This window comes from Panthera tigris, chromosome A1 (assembly GCF_018350195.1).
Source record: "Panthera tigris isolate Pti1 chromosome A1, P.tigris_Pti1_mat1.1, whole genome shotgun sequence".
NCBI lineage: Eukaryota > Metazoa > Chordata > Mammalia > Carnivora > Felidae > Panthera > Panthera tigris.
In genome coordinates, this window is record NC_056660.1 from 116,716,309 (window position 1) to 116,741,231 (window position 24,923).

The 24,923-nt window shown below is 43.8% G+C and overlaps 2 protein-coding genes and 3 long non-coding RNA genes across 23 annotated transcripts in view; 2 read left to right on the forward strand and 3 right to left on the reverse strand.

The window, feature by feature from the left end:
* LOC102960606 (protocadherin gamma-C5) overlaps nucleotides 1-24,923 on the forward strand; it is a 136,740-nt gene that overhangs the window by 40,751 nt on the left and 71,066 nt on the right. For 2 of the 19 annotated variants that reach the window (XM_015535603.2, XM_042985776.1), the window contains exon 1: nucleotides 20,642-23,325. The exons of 9 other annotated variants lie outside the window; for them this stretch is intronic. In XM_015535603.2, coding sequence (XP_015391089.1) covers nucleotides 20,896-23,325 — 2,430 coding nt within the window. In that variant the 5' untranslated portion in view covers nucleotides 20,642-20,895. Of the gene's footprint in view, nucleotides 1-1,878; nucleotides 3,122-7,792; nucleotides 10,470-11,768; nucleotides 14,764-17,169; nucleotides 19,591-20,546; nucleotides 23,326-24,923 lie in introns of those variants that run through there. 8 more of the 19 variants (XM_042985727.1, XM_042985793.1, XM_042985783.1 and 5 more) reach the window with 8 other exon arrangements.
* LOC102959463 (protocadherin gamma-A9) lies at nucleotides 4,211-5,521 on the forward strand. The gene is given in 4 exon segments (XM_015535615.2): nucleotides 4,211-4,781; nucleotides 4,783-4,873; nucleotides 4,876-5,193; nucleotides 5,196-5,521. Coding segments are annotated over 4 exon segments (858 nt in total). The 5' UTR covers nucleotides 4,211-4,658.
* On the reverse strand, nucleotides 5,704-12,138 carry LOC122238580. The gene is made up of 3 exons (XR_006217539.1): nucleotides 12,053-12,138; nucleotides 11,383-11,502; nucleotides 5,704-6,343 (listed from the first exon to the last, which is right to left on the reverse strand). It is a non-coding gene; the product is annotated as an uncharacterized LOC122238580 (long non-coding RNA).
* Nucleotides 7,694-9,361, reverse strand: LOC122238577. Its single transcript, XR_006217536.1, has 2 exons — nucleotides 9,101-9,361; nucleotides 7,694-8,303 (listed from the first exon to the last, which is right to left on the reverse strand). It is a non-coding gene; the product is annotated as an uncharacterized LOC122238577 (long non-coding RNA).
* LOC122238572 lies at nucleotides 16,811-18,610 on the reverse strand. The gene is made up of 2 exons (XR_006217530.1): nucleotides 18,518-18,610; nucleotides 16,811-18,295 (listed from the first exon to the last, which is right to left on the reverse strand). It is a non-coding gene; the product is annotated as an uncharacterized LOC122238572 (long non-coding RNA).

Consider the following 24,923-nt stretch of genomic DNA (forward strand, 5'->3'; position numbering starts at 1 on the left):
CTTAAGGGTATTACAGCTCATCAGAGAGCTGTACTAACATTTTTTAAAGAGAGTGGTGATTTGGGAGTAGTTATATGATATATAATAGAGTTATTGCACCAAGTTCAGATTTACAAAGTAGGGAGAGTGTGCTTCTTACTTCACAGCAGAAGTATTATATCAATTTCTTATTGCTTTTTTCAAAGGTAATGAAACTTACCCACTGATTGCCTCATTTATTTAAAATATTTGAATTAAAAAATTTTAAAAAATTTTTAATGGTTATATTTATTCATTAGACAGAGAGACAGAGCACAAGCGGGGGAGGAAAAGAGAGAGAGGGAAGCATAGAATCCAAAGCAGGCTCCAGGCTCTGAGCTGTCAGCACAGAGCTGACGCAGGGCTCAAAATCAACAACCGTGAGATCATGACCTGAGATGAAGTCAGATGCTCAAGGACTGAGCCACCCAGGTGCCCCTTTAGAATTTTTTTTTAATGTTTATTCATTTTTGAGAGAGAGACAGAGTGTGAATGGGGGAGGGGCAAGGGAGACAGAATACGAAGGAGTATCTAGGGTCTGAGCTGTCAGCACAGACAGAACCTGATGTGGGGCTCGAACTCAGGAATCTAGCCTGAGCCGAAGTTGGATGCTTAACCAACTGAGCCATCCAGGGACCCCTAAAATATTTGAAATTTTGTTACATGTAAGTAAACATTAAATTTAAAATAGGCATTCATTTACCTCATCTTTTAAAGCAAAGAAACTACTACTAGCTATCTCCTTTGCTGATTTCACTAGTACAGTTTTATCTTTTTTATGTTTATTCCTCATGTCTGGTTCTTTGTATCTACCTAGTCATGACTCTGTGAATGCCCTAAAACTGTAAGGAAAATAGTGTGGGTGGAGGGCATAGAGAAAGACTCAGTAAACTCATTAGAAGGTCCAGTTCATTATCTGTGTTCCTCTAAGTTTTCTTGATTGCAAAATCCTCCTCTACGCTTATAGTTAATTTAAGAAAAAGACACTTGACAAAAGAAAAGGAAATGCTGTTGCCTCTATCACTTGAGGCCAGGAGGAGGGGGTGAGTCACTGGATTTGTCTTATTATTTGGAGCTCTAAACATTAGTGATTAGAGGAAAGAGAATCCCAAATTTTCCACTCTTATGGCAAAAATTACTAATTTTATGCGCAAAGTTGCCATTTCTTAAATATCAGTCTTTTTCTTGGTCTCCCCTAGTAACTGCTTCAGTAAATGATTTCTTTACAAATTGCTGAAAGAGTTTTGTTTTTTTTTTTTAATGTAAGCTCTAGGTCAACATGGGGCTTGAACTCACGAGGCTGAGATCAAGAGTCCCATGCTTGGGGCGCCTGGGTGGCTCAGTCAGTTAAGCATCTGACTCTGTATTTCAGCTCAGATCATGATCTCAAGGTTCGTGGGGTCAAGCCCCGTGTCAGGTTCTGTGCGACAGTGTAGAGCCTGCTTATGATTCTCTCTCCTTCTCTCTCCACCCCTCCCCTGCTTGTGCTCTCTTTCAAAATAAATAAGGAAACTTAAAAAAAAAAAAAGTCACATGCTCAACTGATGGAACCAGTCATGTGCCCCTGAAAGAATTTCTTTTTTTTTTTTTAAGTTTATTTATTTATTGAGGTGGAGAAGGGCAGAGAGAAAGGGAAAGAGAGAGAATCCCAAGCAGGCTACCTGATGTCAGTGCAGAGCCCAACTTGGGGCTCAATCCCATGAATTGTAATATCATGACTTGAATGAAATCAAGAGTTGAATGCTCAGCTGACTGAGCCACCCAGGTGCCCCTGTAAGAATTTCTCATAATGGCACTTTTTGCTTTTTAGTGGTAATAATTGGTTCTACATCTTGTGTTCTTTTTCTCTAATTATTACAGATTTAATTGACCTTTACAATAAGAAGTTTAAGACTACTTTGAACTGCATATTTTCTTTATGGAAGTATTGAAGTGGAAACTTGCTTTTCAATATATGTTTATTTGAATTTTCCAAATGCCATAACCTGTGTATGCATTATGTATTCACATAGAAGAGTACAAAAAATTAAACCAGCGTAAAAGTTTAACATTCACAAATATGTAACTTTAAAAAACCGATCCTTTCAAAATTTAGCAGTAGTAGGTGAGAGAAGCTATTACTGTTGCCTTACTAAAATTATTTTTGTGAATGAAATTTTAAGGAAAACTTACTCCAGCAAATTCATTATCTGAATAAATTAATCTTATAAAATAACTTCAAAGTGAATAATCCATGTATATATAAAACTAAGAAGAAGAAGTCTATTTCCAAAGAGGATTGCACATTGTGGTTACTGTAGAAAATAATGACATACAGAAAATTTTTGAAACATTATAAAACTGAAGTTAGAATAATTTACATATCTAGAAAGAAAGCAAAATTCTACCAAGAATAAGTTAATTTGATGTTAAGAAAAAATGGCAGTTTAACAATACATTTAATAGAAGTTCCATTCCACTTCATTTGCAACTAACATTCCAAAATGGTAATTGCTTTTGAAATGAGAATGCAAGAAACAGTGAGACAAGTCTACATAGTTTGAAGAGTATTGTCTTTCTCGGTTATCTATAATCAAGCATTACTTATCTCAGTGCATGTAGTGACAGGTTAGGACTCCGAGTGCCACTGTTCACCAACTTTAAGAAAAGTTCAATCAGTTCTCCATCCAGCTGTTCAGATCTGCAACTACACAGAGTCCCACAGAGCCCACAAACCTCAGCAAAAGCTGCCACAAAACTCATCTTCTTGGGGCACTCTGGTTTCTCCTTAGGAAAAAGATCATCATAATTTGCAGGAGGTTAAAGAACCTAAGGAGTCAGTTTGCACAGAAAGCATTCTGAAAAACAATATCCATAGTGAAGCAACAACAGCCACTCCACTGAATTGCCCGCACTGCAAAGGACTGGTTCTGCTGTGCCCATGGAGGCTATGGGAGACCAGGGCCAGCCAGATCCACTACTCGGCGCCTGAAGAGACAGAAGAAGGCTATATCCTGGGGAAATATCTCCAAGGATCTGGGGCTGGCGGACCGTGGAGTCTGCATTGTCTCCAGAAGTAGGACTCAGTTTTTCGCTCTGAACCTGCAAAGTGGCTTGTCTTGGTCACTGCAGGCAGGATAGACTAGGAGGAACTCTGTGCTCAGAGTACACAGTGGCTAGTAAATATCAATGTCCTGGTTGAGGGCAGAGGAAAACTTTTTGGGATAGAAATAGAAATCACTGATATCAATGATAATAATCCAAAATTCCAGGTCGAAAATCTGGAAGTAAAAGTTAATGAAATCGCTGCACCTGGAACACATTACCCACTCCCAGAGGCTGTTGACCCGGATGTGGGCATGAATTCCTTACAGAGCTACCAGCTCAGCCCCAATCACTACTTCTCTCTGGAAGTGCAGACTGGAGATGACGGAACTCTACACCCAGAGCTGGTGCTGGAGCAGGCCCTGGACCGAGAGGAAGAGGCTGCTCACCATCTCCTCCTCATCGCCTCTGATGGCGGTGACCCGCGTCGCTCCAGCACAGTGCACATCCACGTGACGGTGTTGGATACAAACGACAATGCCCCGGTTTTTACTCAACCGATTTACCGAGTGAAAGTCCCAGAGAACGTGGCCCCGGGCACCCTGCTGCTTACTGTGAGCGCTAGCGACCCAGATGAGGGAGCCAATGGAGAAGTGGCCTATAGATTTTGGAAAATTAGTGAAAAGCAATCTCCGCTATTCCATCTTAATGAAAATACCGGTGAAATATCAACAGCAGGGAGTCTAGATTATGAAGAATGTGCATTTTATGAAATGGAAATACAAGCTGAAGATGTGGGGGCACTTTTAGGGAGGACCAAAGTGCTCATTTCAGTGGAAGATGTAAATGACAATAGGCCAGAAGTGATCATTACATCTCTGTTTAGTCCAGTCTTAGAAAATACTCTTCCTGGAACAGTAATTGCCTTTTTGAATGTGCATGACCGAGACTCCGGGAAGAATGGTCAAGTTGTCTGTTACGCATCTCATAATTTACCTTTTCTTTTCTTTTTTTTCTTTTTCTTTACTCTTCCTCCTCCTCCTCCTCCTCCTTCCTCTGAGAGAGCACAAAAGTGTAAGTGGCGGAGGGGCAGAGGGAGAGAGAGAATCCCAAGCAGGCTCCATGCTCAGTACAGACACCAGCACAAGGCTTGATCCCATGACCCTGGTATCATAAAGCTGAAATCACGAGTCAGACACTCAACCGGCTGAGCCACCCAGGCACTCCATTATTTACCTTTTCAATTAGAAGAGTCAATAGATGATTGTAGATTGTTGAAACTATGAATTCTTGACAGAGAAGAAACTTCTGAATATAACATCACAGTGACCACAACAGACAGAAATTTACATCATCCTGCATGTGATCATTGTCAATGACAGTACACCTTCCTTCCCTGAAAACTTCTACACAGCCTATCTCCTTAAGAACAGCCATAGAAGAACCTTCATCTTCTCAGTGACAGCCCATGATTCCAACAGTGACAAGAATACCCAGGTTATTCACTCCTTGGCTGAGGACACTATCCAAGGGTCGTCCTATGTCTCCACCAGTTCCGACACACTGGCTCATATACACACTGCATCCCTTCAACATGAGCAGTTTTGTGATCTCAAATGCAAGTGAAGGCAAGTGACAGTGGGAACCCCCTACTCACCAGCAACATGTCACTGAACTTGTTTGTGCTGGACCAGAAGGACAATGCACCAGAAATCCTGTACCCTACTCTCCCCACTGACATGTTCCACCATCATGGAACTGGTACCCTGCTCCACAGAACCTGGCTACCTGGTGACCAAGGTGGCTATAGACAGGGACTTGGGTCAGAACACCAGGCCTACCACCTGTTCAAGGCCAGTGAGCCAGGGCTCTTCATGGTAGGACTCCACACAGGAAAGGTGTGCACTGCATGGGCCCTGCTGCACAGAGACTGGCTCAAGCAGAGCCTGGTGGTGGTGGTCCAGGACCAAGGCCAGTCCCCTCTCTCGTCCACTTTCACCCTCACTGCAGCCTTGGCCCACAGCATCCCAGGTGGCCTGGCTGACCTCAACAGTCTGGAGGTCCTCACCTACCCAGAGATCTCAGACCTCACATTATACTTGGTGGTGACAGTGGCTGCAGTGTCCTGCATCTTCCTCACCTTTGTCATTGTGTGCTCAGGTTGTGGCATTGGCACATCTCAAATCTGCTGCAGGCTGCAGGGCTTGGATTGGCTGTGCCTACTTCTTTGTGGGCGTGGATAGGTGTGGGCTTTCCTGCAGACCTATTCCGGGAAGCCTCACACAGGGCAGGCTCCTGAGAGAGTCACATGATCTTTCCACAGCCCAAGTATGACAATATGCTGATCAGCCAGGAGGGCTCTAGGAAAAATGACCATTTGTGTGCTTCAGATGATTCCAGGTTTCCTATAGAAAATACCTCTTTGGGGGCACCTGGGTGGCTCAGTTACTTAAGCATCAAACTTCCGCTCAGGTCATGATCCCACAGTTCACAAGTTTGAGCCCTGTGTTGGGCTCTGTGCTGACAGCTCAGAGCCTGGAGCCTGCTCAGATGTGTCTCCCTCTCCCTCTGCCCCTCCTCCACTTGTGCGCTCTCTCTCTCTTCTCAGAAATAAACATTTAAAAAAAATTTTTTTAAAAGAAAATACTTCTTTGGCTCCAGTGAGTTCAACTTTTTCCTTTATTTTCTCTTATGATTTGGTTTTCTCTTTAAGGTTTCCACTTAAGGTATGATACATCCTCTTTAACATATTTCTCACCATCCAGGTTTTACTGGGCCTTGTTTTGTTCTAACATCTATAGGAGGCATTTACTGGTTATATCACTGATACAAGTTTCTCATAATTAACCTAAATTAACCTAGGGTCAATGGATATCTTTTTCATGGGGCTTCTCTCATTATTGAGCCATTGATATGGGCTATTGGGGTGGGATTCCTTGGTTGATTATCAGTTCACTACTAACTCTTAGAGGTGGTTTTCCATTCCTGAAATGTATTATTGTTGCTATCTTCAGTGGCCACATAGTGAACTTCCTACTTATCTTTGAACTTTTTACATACCTCTGAAACATAAATACAGGTGACACTATGTGAAGGTAAATTAATGAGAAAACACATGCATTCTTCTTGAAGAAACTGAGAGCCCAGATTTTTCTGCTTCTGCTTTTCTGTTTCTATTATAGGACAACCCGCCTTTGAGGTTATGTTTTCCAGATCACATGTTTGTAGAGGTTGTTTGAATCTAAAGATCACTTCTGAGGAAGAATCACAATTCACTTAGAGGGGTTTCTGAGAATGAACACTGTTGAGGACAAAACAAGGGAAATAAAAATCATTCAACTGTCTGTTATTTATGGCTCAATTCTCCAACCTTGAGGCTAGAAATAAACCTGGATAAGGAAGACAACTTAGGAAAATATTCTCAGGAACTGCTGGAAGAGGTTCTAAGAATATTTTACTAGCTTTTAGTTATAGGAAAGGAATAATATTTTTTCAAGTTTGTTTTTTGAGGAGGGGGGCAATGAGTGGGGGAGGGGCAGAGAGGGGACAGAAGAACCCAAGCAGGCTCCGCACAGAGAGCAGAGAGCCTGATGTGGGGCTGAAACTCTTAAACCGCGAGATCATGACCTGAGCTGAAATCAAACATGACTGACTGAGCCACCCAGATGCCCCTATTTCATTTTATTTTAAACATAGTGCCATTCCGAGTAATAAATGACTTTCTAGGAGACTTTAAAAATAAACTATGAAGTTGACTCAAAAATTCTATTTGAAAAGTGCTGGCTAATAGGGGTAACATCTGGACAGCCATTATGACATACAGATGTTATACTGATTTCAAATACTCCTTACTCCTAATTTAGTAGGAAAAAATTAAAGCATGCTTCAGGATCATATTTTTAACTATGAAATAGGAAAACTGTCACTTGAAGTTTCTGTCCTCGCGACTAACCATTGGTACTTAGTATTTACAAATATTAAGTATGTGTTAACTTGGGAAAAAACATAACAGTGATGAAGGCTTGTAGGTCAGTAACTACTATTCTCTACCATTAATATCACTTGCCTTTAAAACAGAACACAAAGCTCACTGGGTGAATGGGCAGTGTGGAAAATGCTGAATTCTAGTTTTCTTAAACTAGATAGACTTTTGTATTGGTAACATTTTATATAACAATATAGGCTTAAATATAAAATCCTTATTAATCTTAATGTTTCATCTTAAAAGAAGAGTTAAAGTATCTTGGATTTGCTTCAAAATAATGAGGGTGTACAAATTATATTAAATGAAGATGGCCTTGTGTTGATCGTTATTGTCATTGGGTGATGAGTATATGAAGATTCAATAATAATACTCGCTACTTTGTAGAAGTTTGAAATTTTTCTATAATAAATTTCTTTAAAACACTAAGCATATAGTCTGTAATAATATAATACTAAAATTAGGGGCTATTATATAAGTTCATTTTCAAGAAGCAATATATACATATTCTATATATAGAGAAATAAATATCGTATGTTTCTATCTGTATGTAATTGGCCCCCGTCCTCCGTGTTGCAGTTGACAGCCACTCAGGAGGACGAGGGGGTCAATGCAGAAGTAAACAACTACCTCAGGAGCACTTCACAGAGTACAGGGCATATATATAAATATGTATAGGAATTTCCAAGAGGAATATATATATTATAGAGATTGTAGAGAACAATTGGATTCAAGAGGAAAATGCCTGCGGTTCCACACGGGGCCTCTGGGCGCCGCTGTCGGCCAGTACAGGGCAAGCGCAGTCGCCTGGGATTTCTGTCTCCAGCCTGGGATTTCCTGGGCAGTCACCAACACAGAAGAAAATCTGCTCATACAACTGAGTCTCCTGGAGGCGCAGACTTTGCCCAACATTTACGGATTCCCAGGCCAGCTTGTCATGGGTGGAATGCTTTTCCAGTGACGCCGTGGATTGCAGTTTCTTTGACTTTCCGGAAAGACTGGGACCCAGCGAGAACTAGAGCGCGCAATGGGAGGGAGCTGCGTTCAGAGGCGCCCGGCCGGCAGGCGGCAGGTACTGTTTCCCTTCCTGCTACCTTTGTTCTACCCCGCGCTCTGCGAGCCGATCCGCTACTCGATTCCCGAGGAACTGGCCAAGGGCTCGGTGGTGGGGAACCTCGCCAAGGATCTCGGGCTCAGTGTCCTGGACGTGTCAGCTAGGAAGCTGCGAGTCAGCACGGAGAAGCTGCTTTTCAACGTAGACGCAGAGAGCGGGGACTTACTAGTGAAGGACCGAATAGACCGGGAGCAGATATGCAAAGAGAGAAGAAGATGTGAGTTGCAGTTGGAAGCCGTGGTGGAAAATCCTTTAAATATCTTTCATATCATTGTGGTTGTTGAGGATATTAATGACCATGCCCCTCAATTCGATAAAAAGGAAATACTTTTAGAAATTTTTGAATCTGTATCAGAAGGTGCACGAATATCCCTTGACCCTGCCACTGACCCCGATATAAACATGAACTCAGTTAAAGATTATCAGATAAATCCTAACCCTTATTTCTCATTAATGGTTAGAGTTAATTCTGATGGTGGTAAATATCCAGAGTTAACTTTGGAAAAACTCCTAGACAGGGAAGAGCAGCATTCTCATCACTTGATATTGACTGCCTTGGATGGGGGGAACCCACCAAGAAGTGCCACCACTCGAATAGAAATCTCTGTCAGGGATGCTAATGATAACTTTCCGGTGTTCAGCAAAGATGAATACAGAATCAGTGTTAGTGAAAATCTGCCCCCTGGATCCTCCGTGTTGCAGGTGACAGCCACTGACAAGGATGAGGGGGTCAATGCAGAAGTGAACTACTACTTCAGGAGCACTGCTCAGAGTACAAGGTCCATGTTCTTGCTGAATGAGAAAACAGGTATGATTAAGAATAACCAGTCATTGGATTTTGAGGATATAGAAAGATATACCATGGAAGTGGAAGCAAGGGATGGAGGTGGACTCTCTACCCAATGTAAAGTAATCATTGAAATCCTAGATGAAAACGACAACAGACCAGAAATAATCATCACCTCTCTCTCTGATGAAATTTTGGAGGATTCTCTTCCAGGAATGGTTGTTGTTCTCTTCAAAACACGGGACAAGGATTTCGGGGGAAATGGAGAAGTCACATGTAACATAGAAAAGGATATTCCTTTCAAGATTTACTCCTCTTCTAATAATTACTACAAGCTGGTGACAGATGGACCGCTAGACCGAGAGCAGACTCCAGAATACAACGTCACCATCACAGCCACTGACAGGGGCATTCCGCCCCTCTCCTCCAGCACTACCATCACCTTGCACATCACCGATGTCAATGACAACACACCGATTTTCCACCAGGCCTCCTATGTGGTCCACGTGGCTGAGAATAACCCTCCAGGAGCCTCCATCGCCCAAGTCAGCGCCTCCGACCCCGACCTGGGACCCAACGGCCGCGTCTCCTACTCCATCGTGGCCAGCGACCTGGAGCCGCGGGCGCTGGCGTCCTACGTGTCCGTGAGCGCGCAGAGCGGCGTGGTGTTCGCGCAGCGCGCCTTCGACCACGAGCAGCTGCGCGCCTTCGAGCTGACGGTGCAGGCCCGCGACCAGGGCTCGCCCGCGCTCAGCGCCAACGTGAGCCTGCGCGTGTTAGTGGGCGACCGCAACGACAACGCGCCTAGGGTGCTGTACCCGGCGCTGGGGCCCGACGGCTCGGCGCTCTTCGACACGGTGCCGCGCGCCGCGCAGCCCGGCTACCTGGTCACCAAGGTGGTGGCGGTGGACGCCGACTCGGGACACAATGCGTGGCTGTCGTACCACGTGCTGCAGGCCAGCGAGCCCGGACTCTTCAGCCTGGGGCTGCGCACGGGCGAGGTGCGCACTGCGCGTGCTTTGGGCGACAGGGACGCGGCCCGCCAGCGCCTGCTGGTCGCCGTGCGGGACGGGGGACAGCCGCCCCTCTCTGCCACCGCCACGCTGCACCTGGTTTTCGCCGACAGCCTGCAAGAAGTACTGCCGGATGTCAGCGACCGCCCGGAGCCCTCTGACCCCCAGGCCGAGCTGCAGTTTTACCTGGTGGTGGCTTTGGCCTTGATCTCGGTGCTCTTCCTCCTTGCGGTGATTCTGGCGGTGGCCCTGCGCCTGCGCCGCTCCCCCAGCCCCGCTGCCTGGGGCTGCTTTCAGCCTGGTCTTTGTGTCAAGTCTGGACCTGTGGTTCCTCCTAACTACAGTGAGGGGACTTTGCCTTATTCCTACAATTTGTGCGTTGCCCAAACCGGAAAGGCAGAGTTTAACTTCCTAAAATGTAATGAGCTCTTGCATTCCACTCAAGACATAGTTTGCGGTGATTCGTCTGGGGCCTTAATTCCACTTCAGGGTGGGCATGATTTGACTGCACATCCTGAGATGCTCACACCGGTGAGTTACACTTTTGTGTCTTCTGAAACATTCTATTGTTTTCTCTTACTTGAGGCATACTATTGTATTTTTTAATATGAGTCATATTTGGAAAATCCATAACTAATCACCTTGTCTCAGTATTTACTTTTTGCAGATTATATTTTTCAAGAGTTACTTGGTTTGTAAGTGCTCTATAATTCAGCAATAATGTCACTAAATTGGCGATATCTAGTCAAGTTCAGATTAGCAAAACAGGCGGTGGCTTCTTACCGAATAAATTAATAAGTAATTACTCAAGTTTGTTAAGATTTAAGATGAATTTTCCATATTCTACTTACATATTTTGAGTATAATATTAAGCCACTCATTAAATATTCAAGCAGGTGCTTGTTTCAAAGAAACATTTATTGTAAATAATATCCTGGCTATATTTAGGTATCTTCATTTATTCTAATAATTAAAATAACTAAGCATTTGAGGGGAGATGGTGAACAAATCGAAAAGTTTCTGAAATTCTATGCAAAGTTATAGAAATATGTATTTTCTTTGGGAGATGAGTCAAACTTGTTTTCCATTGCCAAGATTTCTATGCTCCCCAGAACTTAATAATAACTACCCTAGAGGATTTTTTCTCTTCAGTATTTGGTTCTTCTGGCTTTCTTCTTATGTTTATTTATCTTTTCTTGGAGCTCAAATTGTACTCTTTCCTAATCTTTTTTCCTCTACATTGAAAAAGAATGAATTTCCAAGAAAGCAAATGAACTGTCACTGCCTTTTGCACTCAGTCTCTGTCTCTAATTGTCTGATATAAAGTCTTTGAAGACAAAATATAAAATCTTTGAAAAGTTCCACACTTTGGAGGCATAGTGACATAAATGGTCGTGAACAACCTGTTCTCCGTATAAAAAATGTGAACCTCTAAACTCCTCACCTTTGGGGAGAGAACTTCTGCTGGGTTGATGGGCAGGTAGAATTGAAGATGTCTGAACCACTTCACTTTGGGCTTCCATACAAAGTGCCAGAAGAGATTGTTTGTATGGGCATCAGTGCTCTGATGAAAACAGATCATTTGAGTAAATACTTATTTAAAAAAAACCCCTACATCATTATTTTGTTTTTAAAAATTGTAGCTTGAAATTCTTATATTTTTCTTCCCATTACCACACAGACATGTTATACTCCTTTTAGTTTGTGGTTACTTAATTTAAATAGGTCAAATTAACTTCTAATTATATATGCCTACAATAAAAAAAACACATTGTTTTCAAAACAGTTCATGGAGGCTCAATAAAACTATTTTAGAAAAGAATATTTTGAAAAATTTTTACACAATATTAATCATCAACAAATTTAATTAATTGGCCAATTAGTTAAAGCTAAAATAAAAATTATAAGTGAATATATCTAGAAATGAGTATGTTTCTACTCAGAAAGTGTTACAAATATGTATATTTGACCAGTTATTCTCATTTGATATTTTATAGCACTTTCCATTTATCCTACCCAATAACCAATCTACAAGTAGTAGTTGACTTAAGGGATATCAGTTGAGAAGCCAAAGAAGTATTGTAAAATAAAATGAAAGATCCAACAAAGAGTACCGTGTTTTCCATTGCACACATAGTGGGTGCAGTAACTTCTCAGGACTCTGAGCGCCGCTGTTCTCCCAGAGAAACGCAGCCAGTGCTCAATCCGGATTCTCAGGGCTCCGACTACGCAAAGCTCCTCAGTTCCTACAAACCGGCTCCAGGGTTGCAGTGAAACTCACTCCAGAATTTGAGGTGCGTAGGCTACAGAGGCTCCTAGCAGCCAGACAAAGAAAAAGGAATCGTTAAAACACACAACGTGCCCAGTGATTACTTGGCGAGAATTCCTTGACTAGACAACAATGGCTGCTAAAAGGAACCACTCCAACCGCAAAGCGCTGGTTTTGTTCTGTCTTTTCCTCGGTTTGTCATGGGAGGCTGAAGCCCGGCAGATCCGCTACTCCGTTCCTGAGGAGTTAGAGAAAGGCTCTTTCGTCGGCAACATCTCCAAGGACCTGGGGCTGGAGCCCTGGGAGCTGGCTGAGCCTGGAGTCCGCATCGTCTCCAGAGGTAGGACGCAGCTTTTCGCTCTGAACCCGAGAAGCGGCAGTTTGGTCACCGCAGGCAGGATAGACCGGGAGGAGCTCTGTGGTCAGAGCGCACGGTGTCTGGTGAATTTTAACATTCTTGTGGAAGATAGGGTGGAACTTTTTGGGATAGAAATAGAAATAACTGATGTCAACGATAATGCCCCAAAATTCCAAGCAGAAAATGTAGAGGTAAAAATTAATGAAAATGTCGCTCCAGGAATGCGTTTTCCTCTCCTGGAAGCTGTTGATCCAGACGTGGGTGTGAACTCCCTCCAGAGCTACCAGCTCAGCTCCAATAAGTACTTCTCATTAGCAGTTCAGAGTCATGCCAGTGGTGTCAAATACCCGGAGCTGGTACTGAAGCATGCCCTGGATCGTGAGGAAGAGGCACTACACCACCTGGTCCTCACTGCCTCCGACGGGGGTGACCCTCTCCTATCTGGTACAGTTCTCATCAGTGTGATCGTCTTTGATACAAATGACAATGCACCGGTCTTTACCTTGCCAGAATACCGAGTGAGTGTTCTGGAGAACTTGCCTGTGGGCACACAGCTGCTTACAGTCACTGCCACAGACAGGGATGAAGGAGCCAATGGAGAAGTCACATATTCATTCCGAAAATTTGTTCCTGACAAATTGTTGAAATTCCAACTAAACAAAAATACTGGGGAAATAAAATTATCAGAAAATCTAGACTACGAAGAAACAGATTTCTATGAATTAGAAATACAAGCAGAAGATGGAGGAGCATATCTTGCAATGGCAAAAGTATTGATTACAGTAGAAGATGTAAATGACAACAATCCAGAGGTGACCATCACATCTCTGTTTAGTCCCCTGATGGAAGACTCACCTCCGGGAACTATTATAGCCCTTTTAAACGTGCATGATCCAGACTCTGGGCAGAATGGACAGGTCACCTGTTCCATATCAGGCAATCTACCATTTAAGTTAGAGAAATCCATTGACGGTTATTATAGACTGGTGACACACAGAACCCTTGACAGGGAACAGGTATCCTCTTACAATATCACAGTGACAGCCACAGATGGAGGAAATCCACCCCTATTAACAGAAACTCACTTCACTGTGCAAGTGGCAGATATTAATGACAACCCACCCACTTTTTCCCACATCTCCTACTTCACCTATATCCCGGAGAACAACCCCAGAGGTGCCTCCATCTTGTCTGTGACTGCACTAGACCCAGACAGCAAAGAGAATGCTCAGGTTATTTACTCCCTAGCTGAAGACACTTTCCAGGAAGCACCTCTATCCTCCTACATCTCCATAAACTCTGACACAGGAGTCCTTTATGCGTTGCGAACTTACGACTATGAGCAATTTCATGATCTACAGATTCAGGTGATTGCCACTGACAGTGGGGACCCACCTCTCAGCAGCAATGTTTCTGTGAGCATATTTGTGCTGGACCAGAATGACAATGCACCAGAGATCCTGTACCCCACCCTACCCACTGACACTTCCACTGGAATGGAGCTGGCACCCCGTTCTGCAGAGTCCGGCTATTTGGTCACTAAGGTGGTGGCAGTGGACAAAGACTCAGGTCAGAATGCCCGACTGTCCTACCGCCTGCTCAAGGCCAGCGAACCAGGGCTCTTCGCAGTGGGGCTGCACACAGGCGAGGTGCGCACAGCACGGGCCCTGCTGGACAGAGATGCGCTCAAGCAGATCCTGGTCGTGGCGGTGCAGGACCATGGCCAGCCCCCTCTCTCAGCCACCGTCACACTCACTGTGGCCATTGCTGACAGCATCCCAGGTGTCCTGGCTGACCTGGGCAGTCTGGAAGTTCCACGTGACTCCGAAGCTTCAGGTCTAACGCTATACCTGGTAGTGGCGGTAGCCATAGTTTCCTGCATCTTCCTCGCTTTTGTCATCATGCTACTGGCTCTCAGGTTGAGGCGCTGGCACACATCGCGCCAGCTCCAAGCTTCAGGAGGCGGGCTAGTGGGTGTGCCCACCTCCCACTTTGTGGGCGTGGAAGGGGTGCGGGCTTTCCTGCAGACGTATTCCCATGAGGTCTCCCTCACAGCAGACTCACGGAAGAGTCACGTGATCTTCCCCGAGCCCAACTACGCCGACATGCTCATTAGCCATGAGAGCTTTGAGAAAAAGGATCCTTTGTCTTTGTTAGATGATTTGAAGTTACCTGTAGAAGATACCCCTTTGGTTCCAGTGAGTTCTGGTTTTACTCTTTTTCTTTTAAGAATTATAATTGGTTTTACTTTTAGGTTTGGCATAATGATAGAAAATTTTGGTCTTTATTTTTTTCACTGTTCCCTCCATTTCAATGATATTTGTTTCTTGCTAAAACATTGAAGAGTAGAATCTGATGGTTATTAAGACTGATATGTTTTTATTTTCTGGTAAATATTCACGTAATTCCAATGAAGGCCTATGGTCACAAGGCTGTTACGATTTTGCAGAGCATTCTACTTTACAGTTTTGTTGAGTACAGTACTGACAGTTCCTGAGAGTACCTCCATAAGTGTCTGTCAATTTATGTACACTTCTCTTGGCCACATGCTAAAATCTTAGCCTCTTAGGCAACCTTAGCTCTTGTTTTGAAGGCAGGTCTGGTAAAATAGGTGAATATCAGAGACAAATCCATTAACTTCATTGGAAACAGTGAACAGGCTCCTCAGTGTTGTTTTTCCCAACAAGAAAAGCAATACACCTTTGTGGTTTTATTTTTCAAAATATACCTTGCGGTGACAATTACAGTTGAATATACTTCCTAGAAGGATTTAAGTTTTTCATTAATACTCTACTAACAATTGTTAACAATGTGTGCTTAAAATTTTCCAAGTGTAATCATAATTGGTAACAATACATTAGCATCCTTTTTTTAAAGTTTATTTATTTTGAGAGAAAGCGCATGCATTGGAGGGGCAGAGAGAAAGAGAGAATCCCAAGCAGGCTCCAAGCTGTCAGTGCAGAGCCCAACACAGAACACATGGGGCTCAGGCCCACAAACTGAAAGATCATGATCTGAGCCAAAATCAAAAGTCAGATGCTTAACGGACTGAGCTACCTAGGCACCCTGTAACAGTGTAGCATCCTTTTTGCTTGTGATTCTTATTTCATACTGATATGTGGAAGACAGCATTTTAATTTGATTTTCCTTGCTCACTAGGGATGCTAAAGAACGTATAGAAGGTTAAAGTAAGGAAATTTTGGGTTATGCTGCCAGCATTTTTTGTTAAATTCTCCAAATAAGAAAAAACATTTGTACATGTTCCTAAGAACAGAAGCAAAAGATGAGTTCCAAGGGTATTTCAGTGGCTTTGTAACATAGAAGAAAGAAGATCCACCTGGATTTATGAAAATTCTGATGTTAAGAATCAAAATAAACTAGGTCAAGAAAGAAATGTCATTTCTGTGGGAGATCTGAATATAAGCAGAGAAGTACACAGAAGTATTCTAAACAATTAGTAAGTAGAGTTACTGATGTGGCCATTTACTTTAGTGAAGATGGCGATGTATTTGGTTTGATATCTTACTTTTAACTTATTACTAGTATTCTTCCAAACTAATATGGTAGCATACAGTCCAAGAATATCCTAATGTGTCTCAAAATATTTATGAGACTATGATTTTTCTCATTGTCATCCAACATTTGTTCAACAATAGGTCTATGGAAAGAGAGCACATCCTTTAGGGTCATAGTTATTAACTTAAATCATTGAAAGTAATTTTAAATCTATCTTTGGGAGTCAAAATTATTACGCATCTATATCTAAATAATTCTGTTCTGAAAAATACAGGGTTTTTAAAAAACTACTCTTTCGGCGTGGTAATTATTGTGACCAAATCATGTTAATTATTATTTGAAAACAGCACAGAACACCCTAGATGAATGTAATGACTATGGCAATGACAGCCTTCTAATTTCTAAATATGGGAGATGGACTAATACTTTCTAGCTAAATGTAAGCTACGATTGAAGACAAAAAGATTTTTGCTTATTTTCAGTACTTACCTTTGTGGATAATTACTTTTAAAAGGAACAACAGTGATTACCTCTGGATGCAAGAACTGAATAGCAATGGGCCATGGGATGGAAGAGCTACTTTACATTCTATATTCTTTTGTGCTTTTTTGAATTTTGAAAGAAGTACTTTACTTATTCAAAGTCTATGTAAATTTTTAACATATACAACATATTATAATTTTTACCATATGAAACACGTTTCATGATGAGAATGAAAACATTGAGAAATAAGATTTAGGATATTAGCTGTTATCATCTTACATTTTAACAAGATTTCCTGAAAGAGAAAAACTAGATTGCGGTTCCACACAAAGCCTCTGGGCGCCGCTGTCGGCCAGTACAGGGCAAGTGCTGTCGCCCGGGATTCTTCAGCCTCTAGCCTGGGAGTTCCTGCGCAGTCAACAACACAGAGTGAAGGAACCCCATACACACAGGGGCTTCTGGCCGCGCAGACTCTCCCCAGCACACACAGATTCCCAGCCCCAAGACTGGAGGCTCTGTATGTTCTGGGCCAAATGCTACCAGTGCGATAGCGGGCACTTTTTCTAGCTAGAAAGACTGGGACCCAGCGAGAACTAGAGCGCGCAATGGGAGGGAGCTGCGTTCAGAGGCGCCCGGCCGGCAGGCGGCAGGTACTGTTTCCCTTCCTGCTACCTTTGTTCTACCCCGCGCTCTGCGAGCCGATCCGCTACTCGATTCCCGAGGAACTGGCCAAGGGCTCGGTGGTGGGGAACCTCGCCAAGGATCTCGGGCTCAGTGTCCTGGACGTGTCAGCTAGGAAGCTGCGAGTCAGCACGGAGAAGCTGCTTTTCAACGTAGACGCAGAGAGCGGGGACTTACTAGTGAAGGACCGAATAGACCGGGAGCAGATATGCAAAGAGAGAAGAAGATGTGAGTTGCAGTTGGAAGCCGTGGTGGAAAATCCTTTAAATATCTTTCATATCATTGTGGTTGTTGAGGATATTAATGACCATGCCCCTCAGTTCCATAAAGATGAAATAAACTTAGAAATCAGTGAATCTGTCACTCCAGGGATGGGAACAATTCTTGAGTCTGCAAAAGATCCTGATATTAGTACGAATTCACTGAGCAAATACCAGCTAAGCCCTAATGAGTACTTCTCCTTGGTGGTGAAAGACAATCCCGATGGTGGCAAATATCCAGAAATAGTACTGAAGAAGACCCTGGACCGGGAAACACAAAGCTCTCATCATCTGGTGCTGACAGCATTTGACAATGGAAATCCACCACGAAGCAGCACAGCTCAGATCCGAATCCTGGTGGTGGATGCCAATGATAACCCCCCAGTGTTCAGTCAGGATGTGTATAGGGTCAGTCTTAGTGAAGGTGTACCCCCAGGCACCTCAGTGGTGCAGGTGAGTGCCACTGACCAAGACGAAGGCTTCAACGCAGAGATCACCTACTCATTCCTTGGTATGGCTAATAAAGCCCAGCATGTGTTCTCTCTGGATTCTGCCACAGGAAACATTATAACTCAGCAACCCTTGGATTTCGAAGAAGTAGAAAGATATACCATGGATGTAGAAGCTAAGGACCGAGGATCCCTCTCTACCCAGTGTAAAGTAATCATAGAAGTTCTAGATGAAAACGACAACATCCCTGAAATAATCATTACTTCTCTCTCTGATCAAATTTTGGAGGATTCCCATCCAGGAATGGTTGTTGTTCTCTTCAAAACACAGGACCAGGATTCTGGGGAAAACGGAGAAGTCATTTGTAACTTAAGTAGAGATATTCCATTTAAGATTCATTCTTCATCTAATAATTACTACAAGCTGGTAACAGATGGACCCCTAGACCGAGAGCAGACTCCAGAATACAACGTCACCATCACAGCCACTGACAGGGGCATTCCGCCCCTCTCCTCCAGCACTACCATCACCTTGCACATCACCGATGTCAATGACAACACACCGATTTTCCACCAGGCCTCCTATGTGGTCCACGTGGCTGAGAATAACCCTCCAGGAGCCTCCATCGCCCAAGTCAGCGCCTCCGACCCCGACCTGGGACCCAACGGCCGCGTCTCCTACTCCATCGTGGCCAGCGACCTGGAGCCGCGGGCGCTGGCGTCCTACGTGTCCGTGAGCGCGCAGAGCGGCGTGGTGTTCGCGCAGCGCGCCTTCGACCACGAGCAGCTGCGCGCCTTCGAGCTGACGGTGCAGGCCCGCGACCAGGGCTCGCCCGCGCTCAGCGCCAACGTGAGCCTGCGCGTGTTGGTGGGCGACCGCAACGACAACGCGCCTAGGGTGCTGTACCCGGCGCTGGGGCCCGACGGCTCGGCGCTCTTCGACACGGTGCCGCGCGCCGCGCAGCCCGGCTACCTGGTCACCAAGGTGGTGGCGGTGGACGCCGACTCGGGACACAATGCGTGGCTGTCGTACCACGTGCTGCAGGCCAGCGAGCCCGGACTCTTCAGCCTGGGGCTGCGCACGGGCGAGGTGCGCACTGCGCGTGCTTTGGGCGACAGGGACGCGGCCCGCCAGCGCCTGCTGGTCGCCGTGCGGGACGGGGGACAGCCGCCCCTCTCTGCCACCGCCACGCTGCACCTGGTTTTCGCCGACAGCCTGCAAGAAGTACTGCCGGATGTCAGCGACCGCCCGGAGCCCTCTGACCCCCAGGCCGAGCTGCAGTTTTACCTGGTGGTGGCTTTGGCCTTGATCTCGGTGCTCTTCCTCCTTGCGGTGATTCTGGCGGTGGCCCTGCGCCTGCGAAGCTCTTCCAGCCGCGCCCCAGAGAGCTGCTTTGGGTCTCTTCGGTGTTCCAAGTCTGGACCCGAGATTACCGCCAACTACAGTGAAGGAACATTACCCTATGCCTATAATTTTTGTGTGCCTGGGGATCAAACTAATCCGGAATTTAATTTTCTCACATCTGTTGATCATTTTCCAACCACACAAGATATTCTCAACAAAGATAGCCCTTCGGGACTAATGACTAGCATTTTAACTCCTAGTGTTGAAGCAGATAAGAAGACTTTAAAACAGGTAAGTATTTAAAATAATGCTTTTTATATTCTAATGCCAATGTATTCCAATGGAGCATTGTTGTTTAAAGATTCTAGATTAAGGGGTGCCTGGCTGGCTCAGTTGGTAGAGCATGTGACTCTTGATCTCAGAGTTGTGATTTCAAACCCCACTTTGGGTGTAGAGCTTACTTAAAAATAAATTAATAGGGGTGCCTGGGTGGCTCAGTCAGTTAAGCATCTGACTTCCGCTCAGGTCATGATCTCACAGTTCGTGAGTTGGAATAAAGCCCTGCATTGGGCTCTGTGCTGACAGCTCAGAGCCTAGAGCCTGCTTCTGATTCTGTGTTTCCCTCTCTCTATGCCCTGCACCTGCTTGTGCTCTGTCTCTGTCTCTCAAAAATGAATAAACATTAAAAATTTTTTAAAAATAAATAAATACAAGTAATGATTCTAGATTCAATCTCTTGATATAATTCCTAAAATAAATCTAGGTCAAACCTATTGGTATCACTGTGTAGACTAAAGTTTACGGTGCTGCAGTCATGCTACTATGCAATTTAAGGTAGAATATATAGAAATCTCAAGCAAATTTTTCATGAAAGAGAATACTTCTTATTTAAGGATATGGAACACAATTCTATTTTTTTATATCATGGTAATTTTTAAAATGACAGCCTAATGTCATCCAAATTTTCTCAAATGTTTCATCTTTTACTCAATAAAGAAATATTGGTAAGAATTTGTCATGCGCTCTGATGATTTTTTTGGAACCGAGCTAGTTCCACATCCATAAATACTGTTCCCTTCAGTTGGTAAAAATCAATAGAAAGCAAGTCTAACCTGCAGTTGTTCAGTTCCTATAGTATTTGAAAACATTTTTTTAAATTAAACAATCCCTTTTAATAATGATTCCTTTTATTAAATGCTCTTGGTAAACCTTCAACATCACATTATACAACCCTTTGTTTTGTGCAGTTTTCAGTTTTACAAATATGTGTAATTCTTGAAGAGGTGTGTAATAACTTCTGGAACAGACACATTAAGTTGGGCTTTTCTTACTCATTGCAATAATAAGATTTGGCTCTAGGCGCCGCTCTTCACCAATCAGGGAATGGGAAGCTGCAAGCTGCCTTCCCTCCCTCCGCCATCTCTACAACACAAAGCAGAGTAACATGGATACTCACAGATCCTGATGCTGGAAACTTAAAGTAGTTCTCTCTCTAATATATTCTGGATGCAGTCAGCCTGGAACTTGGTAGATAGATAAGCTGATTCAGAACAAAACAGCCCAAGAAACCAGGGAATATAAGCTCAGCTTACTGCCATGGGGAATCGGCTACTGTTTCTGGACCGCAGCGGGCTGATCCTACTATACACTTTCCTGAGGACGCTACAGGAGTCTGGGGCAGGGCACATCCAATACTCGGTGCCCGAAGAGACAGATAAAGGCTTCTTCGTGGGCAATATTTCCAAGGATCTGGGGCTGGAACCCTGGGAGCTGGCGGAACGCCGAGTCCGCATCATCTCCAGAGGCAGGATGCAGCTTTTCGCTCTGAATCCGCGAAGTGGCAGCTTGATCACTGCAGGTAGGTTAGACCGGGAGGAGCTCTGTGAGACACTGTCCTCCTGTTTTTTAAATATAGAGATACTTGTGGAAGATACCCTGAAGATTTACGGAGTGGAGGTGGAAATAATGGATGTTAATGATAACGCCCCCAGCTTCCAGGAGGCAGAAATAGAGATAAAAGTCAGTGAGCACGCAACTCCAGGATCGAGATTTCCCCTTCCTAACGCTAGGGATCCAGATGTAGGAATGAACTCTCTCCAGCGCTACCAGCTCAATCCTAATAGTTACTTTTCCTTGCAAATGCGAGGCGGGATGGATGGGGCCAAGAATCCTGAACTAGTGCTGGAGGGGAGTTTGGACCGGGAAAAGGAAGCTGCTCACCATCTCCTCCTCACAGCTTTCGATGGAGGAGATCCCATCCAACAGGGTGCTGTTGCCATTCGTGTAGTGGTCCTCGATGTAAATGACCATATACCAAAGTTTACACAGTCTGTATATCAAGTGAGTATTCCTGAAAACCTCAGCTCTGGAACTCGGGTTCTCATGGTAAATGCAACTGATCCAGATGAGGGAATCAATGGGGAAGTGGTGTTTTCATTCCGGAATATGGAAAGCAAAGCTTCTGAAATATTCCAGTTGGATTCTCAAACTGGAGAAGTTTTAATACGAGGGTCTCTGGATTTTGAGAAATCTAGATTTTATGAGATGGAAATTCAAGGCCAAGATGGTGGAGGTCTCTCGACCACTGCTAAGATATTGATCACAGTTGTGGATGTGAATGATAATGCTCCAGAAATAACTATCACATCTTCTACTAATTCAGTGCTGGAAAATTCTCCTCCAGGTACAGTTATTGCTCTTCTAAATGTGCAAGATCAAGACTCTGGAGAAAATGGTCAAGTCTCATGTTTCGTTCCTAACAGTCTACCTTTTAAATTAGAAAAGACTTATGGAAATTATTACAAATTGATAACAAACAGAGTGCTGGACAGGGAGCAGGTCCACAGCTATAATATAACCTTGATAGCCACAGATCAGGGACATCCACCCTTGTCTACACAAACTCACATTTCACTGGATGTAGCAGATGACAATGATAACCCACCCACTTTTGCTGACTCATCTTACTCCGTCTACATTCCTGAAAACAACCCCAGAGGAGCTTCCTTCTTCTCAGTGATGGCACTTGACCTGGACAGCAATGAGAACTCCCGGGTCACTTATTCCCTAGTGGAGGATACCCTGCAGGGAGCACCTTTATCCTCCTATGTCTCCATCAACTCAGACACCGGCACCCTATATGCACTGCGCTCTTTTGACTATGAACAGTTCCGTGACCTGCAAGTGTGGGTGACAGCACTGGACGGTGGGAACCCGCCACTCAGCAGCAATGTTTCTGTGAGCATATTCGTGCTGGACCAGAATGACAATGTGCCAGAGATCCTGCACCCCACCCTCCCAACCGATGGTTCCACTGGTGTGGAGCTGGCGCCCAGGTCAGCTGAGCCTGGCTACCTGGTAACCAAGGTAGTGGCGGTGGACAGAGACTCTGGCCAGAATGCCTGGCTGTCCTACCACCTGCTCAAGGCCAGCGAGCCAGGGCTCTTCACGGTGGGGCTGCACACGGGCGAGGTGCGCACTGCACGGGCCCTGCTGGACAGAGATGCGCTCAAGCAGAGCCTGGTGGTGGTGGTGCAGGACCATGGCCAGCCCCCTCTCTCGGCCACCGTCACGCTCACCGTGGCCGTGGCTGACAGTATCCCAGATGTCCTGGCTGACCTAAGCAGCTTCGAGTCTTCTGCCAATCCCCACGATTCTGGCCTCACACTCTACCTAGTGGTGGCGGTGGCAGTTGTCTCCTGCGTCTTCCTTGCGTTTGTGATTGTGCTGCTGGCGCTCAGACTGAGGCACTGGCACGCGACACGTCTGCTCCAGGCTTCAGGAGGCAGTTTGGTTGGCATGCCTACCTCGCACTTTGTGGGCGTGGACGGGGTGCAAGCTTTCCTGCAGACCTATTCCCAAGAGGTCTCCCTCACGGCGGACTCTCGGAGGAGTCACGTGATCTTCCCTCAGCCCAACTATGTGGACATGCTTATTAGTCACGACAGCTGTGAGAAAAGCGAGGCACTCTTGATAGCTGAAGATTCAGCTGCTGGTTTAGGCAAATTTGACTCCAAGAATAATCAGGTGAGATTTATTACCTACCTCCCAGTTGTTGCTATCTCTGTGCAAGTCTTTTAAGTGGCTTAAAAAAATATTTCTGGTGGGGGGATATATTCAGTTCATACATGTTTAGAGCAATACATATGAGTTCCTCTATTTTATCTTTCAACAAATTACCATCATTTTTCAGAAAAGGTTTTTCCACCCCTCTGGCATATTTTCTTTTGATCCTAAATGTCTAGTTCAGCTATCATAGCTTGTTTTATAATAAGTTAAATTTTAGTAATATTTTTCTATCATCAGTGTTTGTGGCTATCAATGAACTGGTTAGGATTCAAATTAATGATTCACAATTTTTTTGTTTGCCTATTACAATTTCACATTGCCTCCATTTATTTATAATTAAATTCTACCACTATTTGCTTTATTTCTAATGTTCAAATTTGATCATGTTGATTCAATGGCACACACTCTGTAGCTCTTTTCCTTATCTATATATGCATATATACAACATTTACATGTAAGTGTTTACACATGTAAGTTTGGCTCTGAGCATGAAAATTCTATTTTGAGTTTTGATGAGTGGTAATATGTTTCAATTATGTTGATTATTTCAACTTTGTGTAATTTATTTATATTACCAAAACAGATACACTGATTGTCTTTTTACTACTAGATTCTTTTGGGAGAGGAAATGTAGAGTACACCTTTTTTCTTAAGTTCTACACATATTTTCTGTTTCTACCGTGAAGTCATTTGATTGTTCTGAAGAAATAGTTGAATTTTTGAACTGGTATTATTTTCTTTTATTCTTTTACTTGTACTTTAGTGTGTGTGTGTGTGTGTGTGTGTGTGTTCAAGATTTCTTAATGTAGTAAATTCACCTGCAGAAATAATTTTGATCCAGTGCTTCTCAAAAAGTTATTTTCAAATTGGCTAAACATGCTTACATTTTTCAGATATACTAATGTGAAATAGTTTGTGAATATTTGGACTTTATGAGACTGATTTATCTGGTATTCCTATTTGGTGTTTCCTTTTTGTTGTTGTTTGTTTTCTATATGCCTATGAGTCATGGATTCCTTTTTTATTTCCTTTGAAAACTCATTTTGTAATATATATAAGTATATTCAATCCTTATATTCAGAACCAACTTGTTATTGAAACCCTGGTAGTTACTTAATGACATATGTGTTATCTGAAACACTGCATAGGAAAGTCAAGTGAGGAAAGGAGACTTACTGAAGATATTTGAACACAGGAATCATCTCCATACTCAATTCAGCTCAGCACTCTCATACCACTTGTAGATGTTTGGCCCAGGTTATTAACATATTCATGTTCCCTTTCAAGTTTTCTTTTCTCATTTAGGAATTGACCTTAATATATTTAACTATAATTGAGTTTCTAATATTTTGGCAAAAAGAATTTCAACTGTAGGAAAGGGATATCCTGCAACAGATGCTTGACATTCTTGATGTCAAGAAAAATTTTAGAGTGTTTCAAGCATGTAGGGATAAAATTTATGCCTGTGGAATTCCAAACTGAGAAAACAGATTTGGAGTGCCCTGGGTGGCCCAATTGGAGCATCTCACTCTTGGTTTCAGCTCAGGTCACGATCT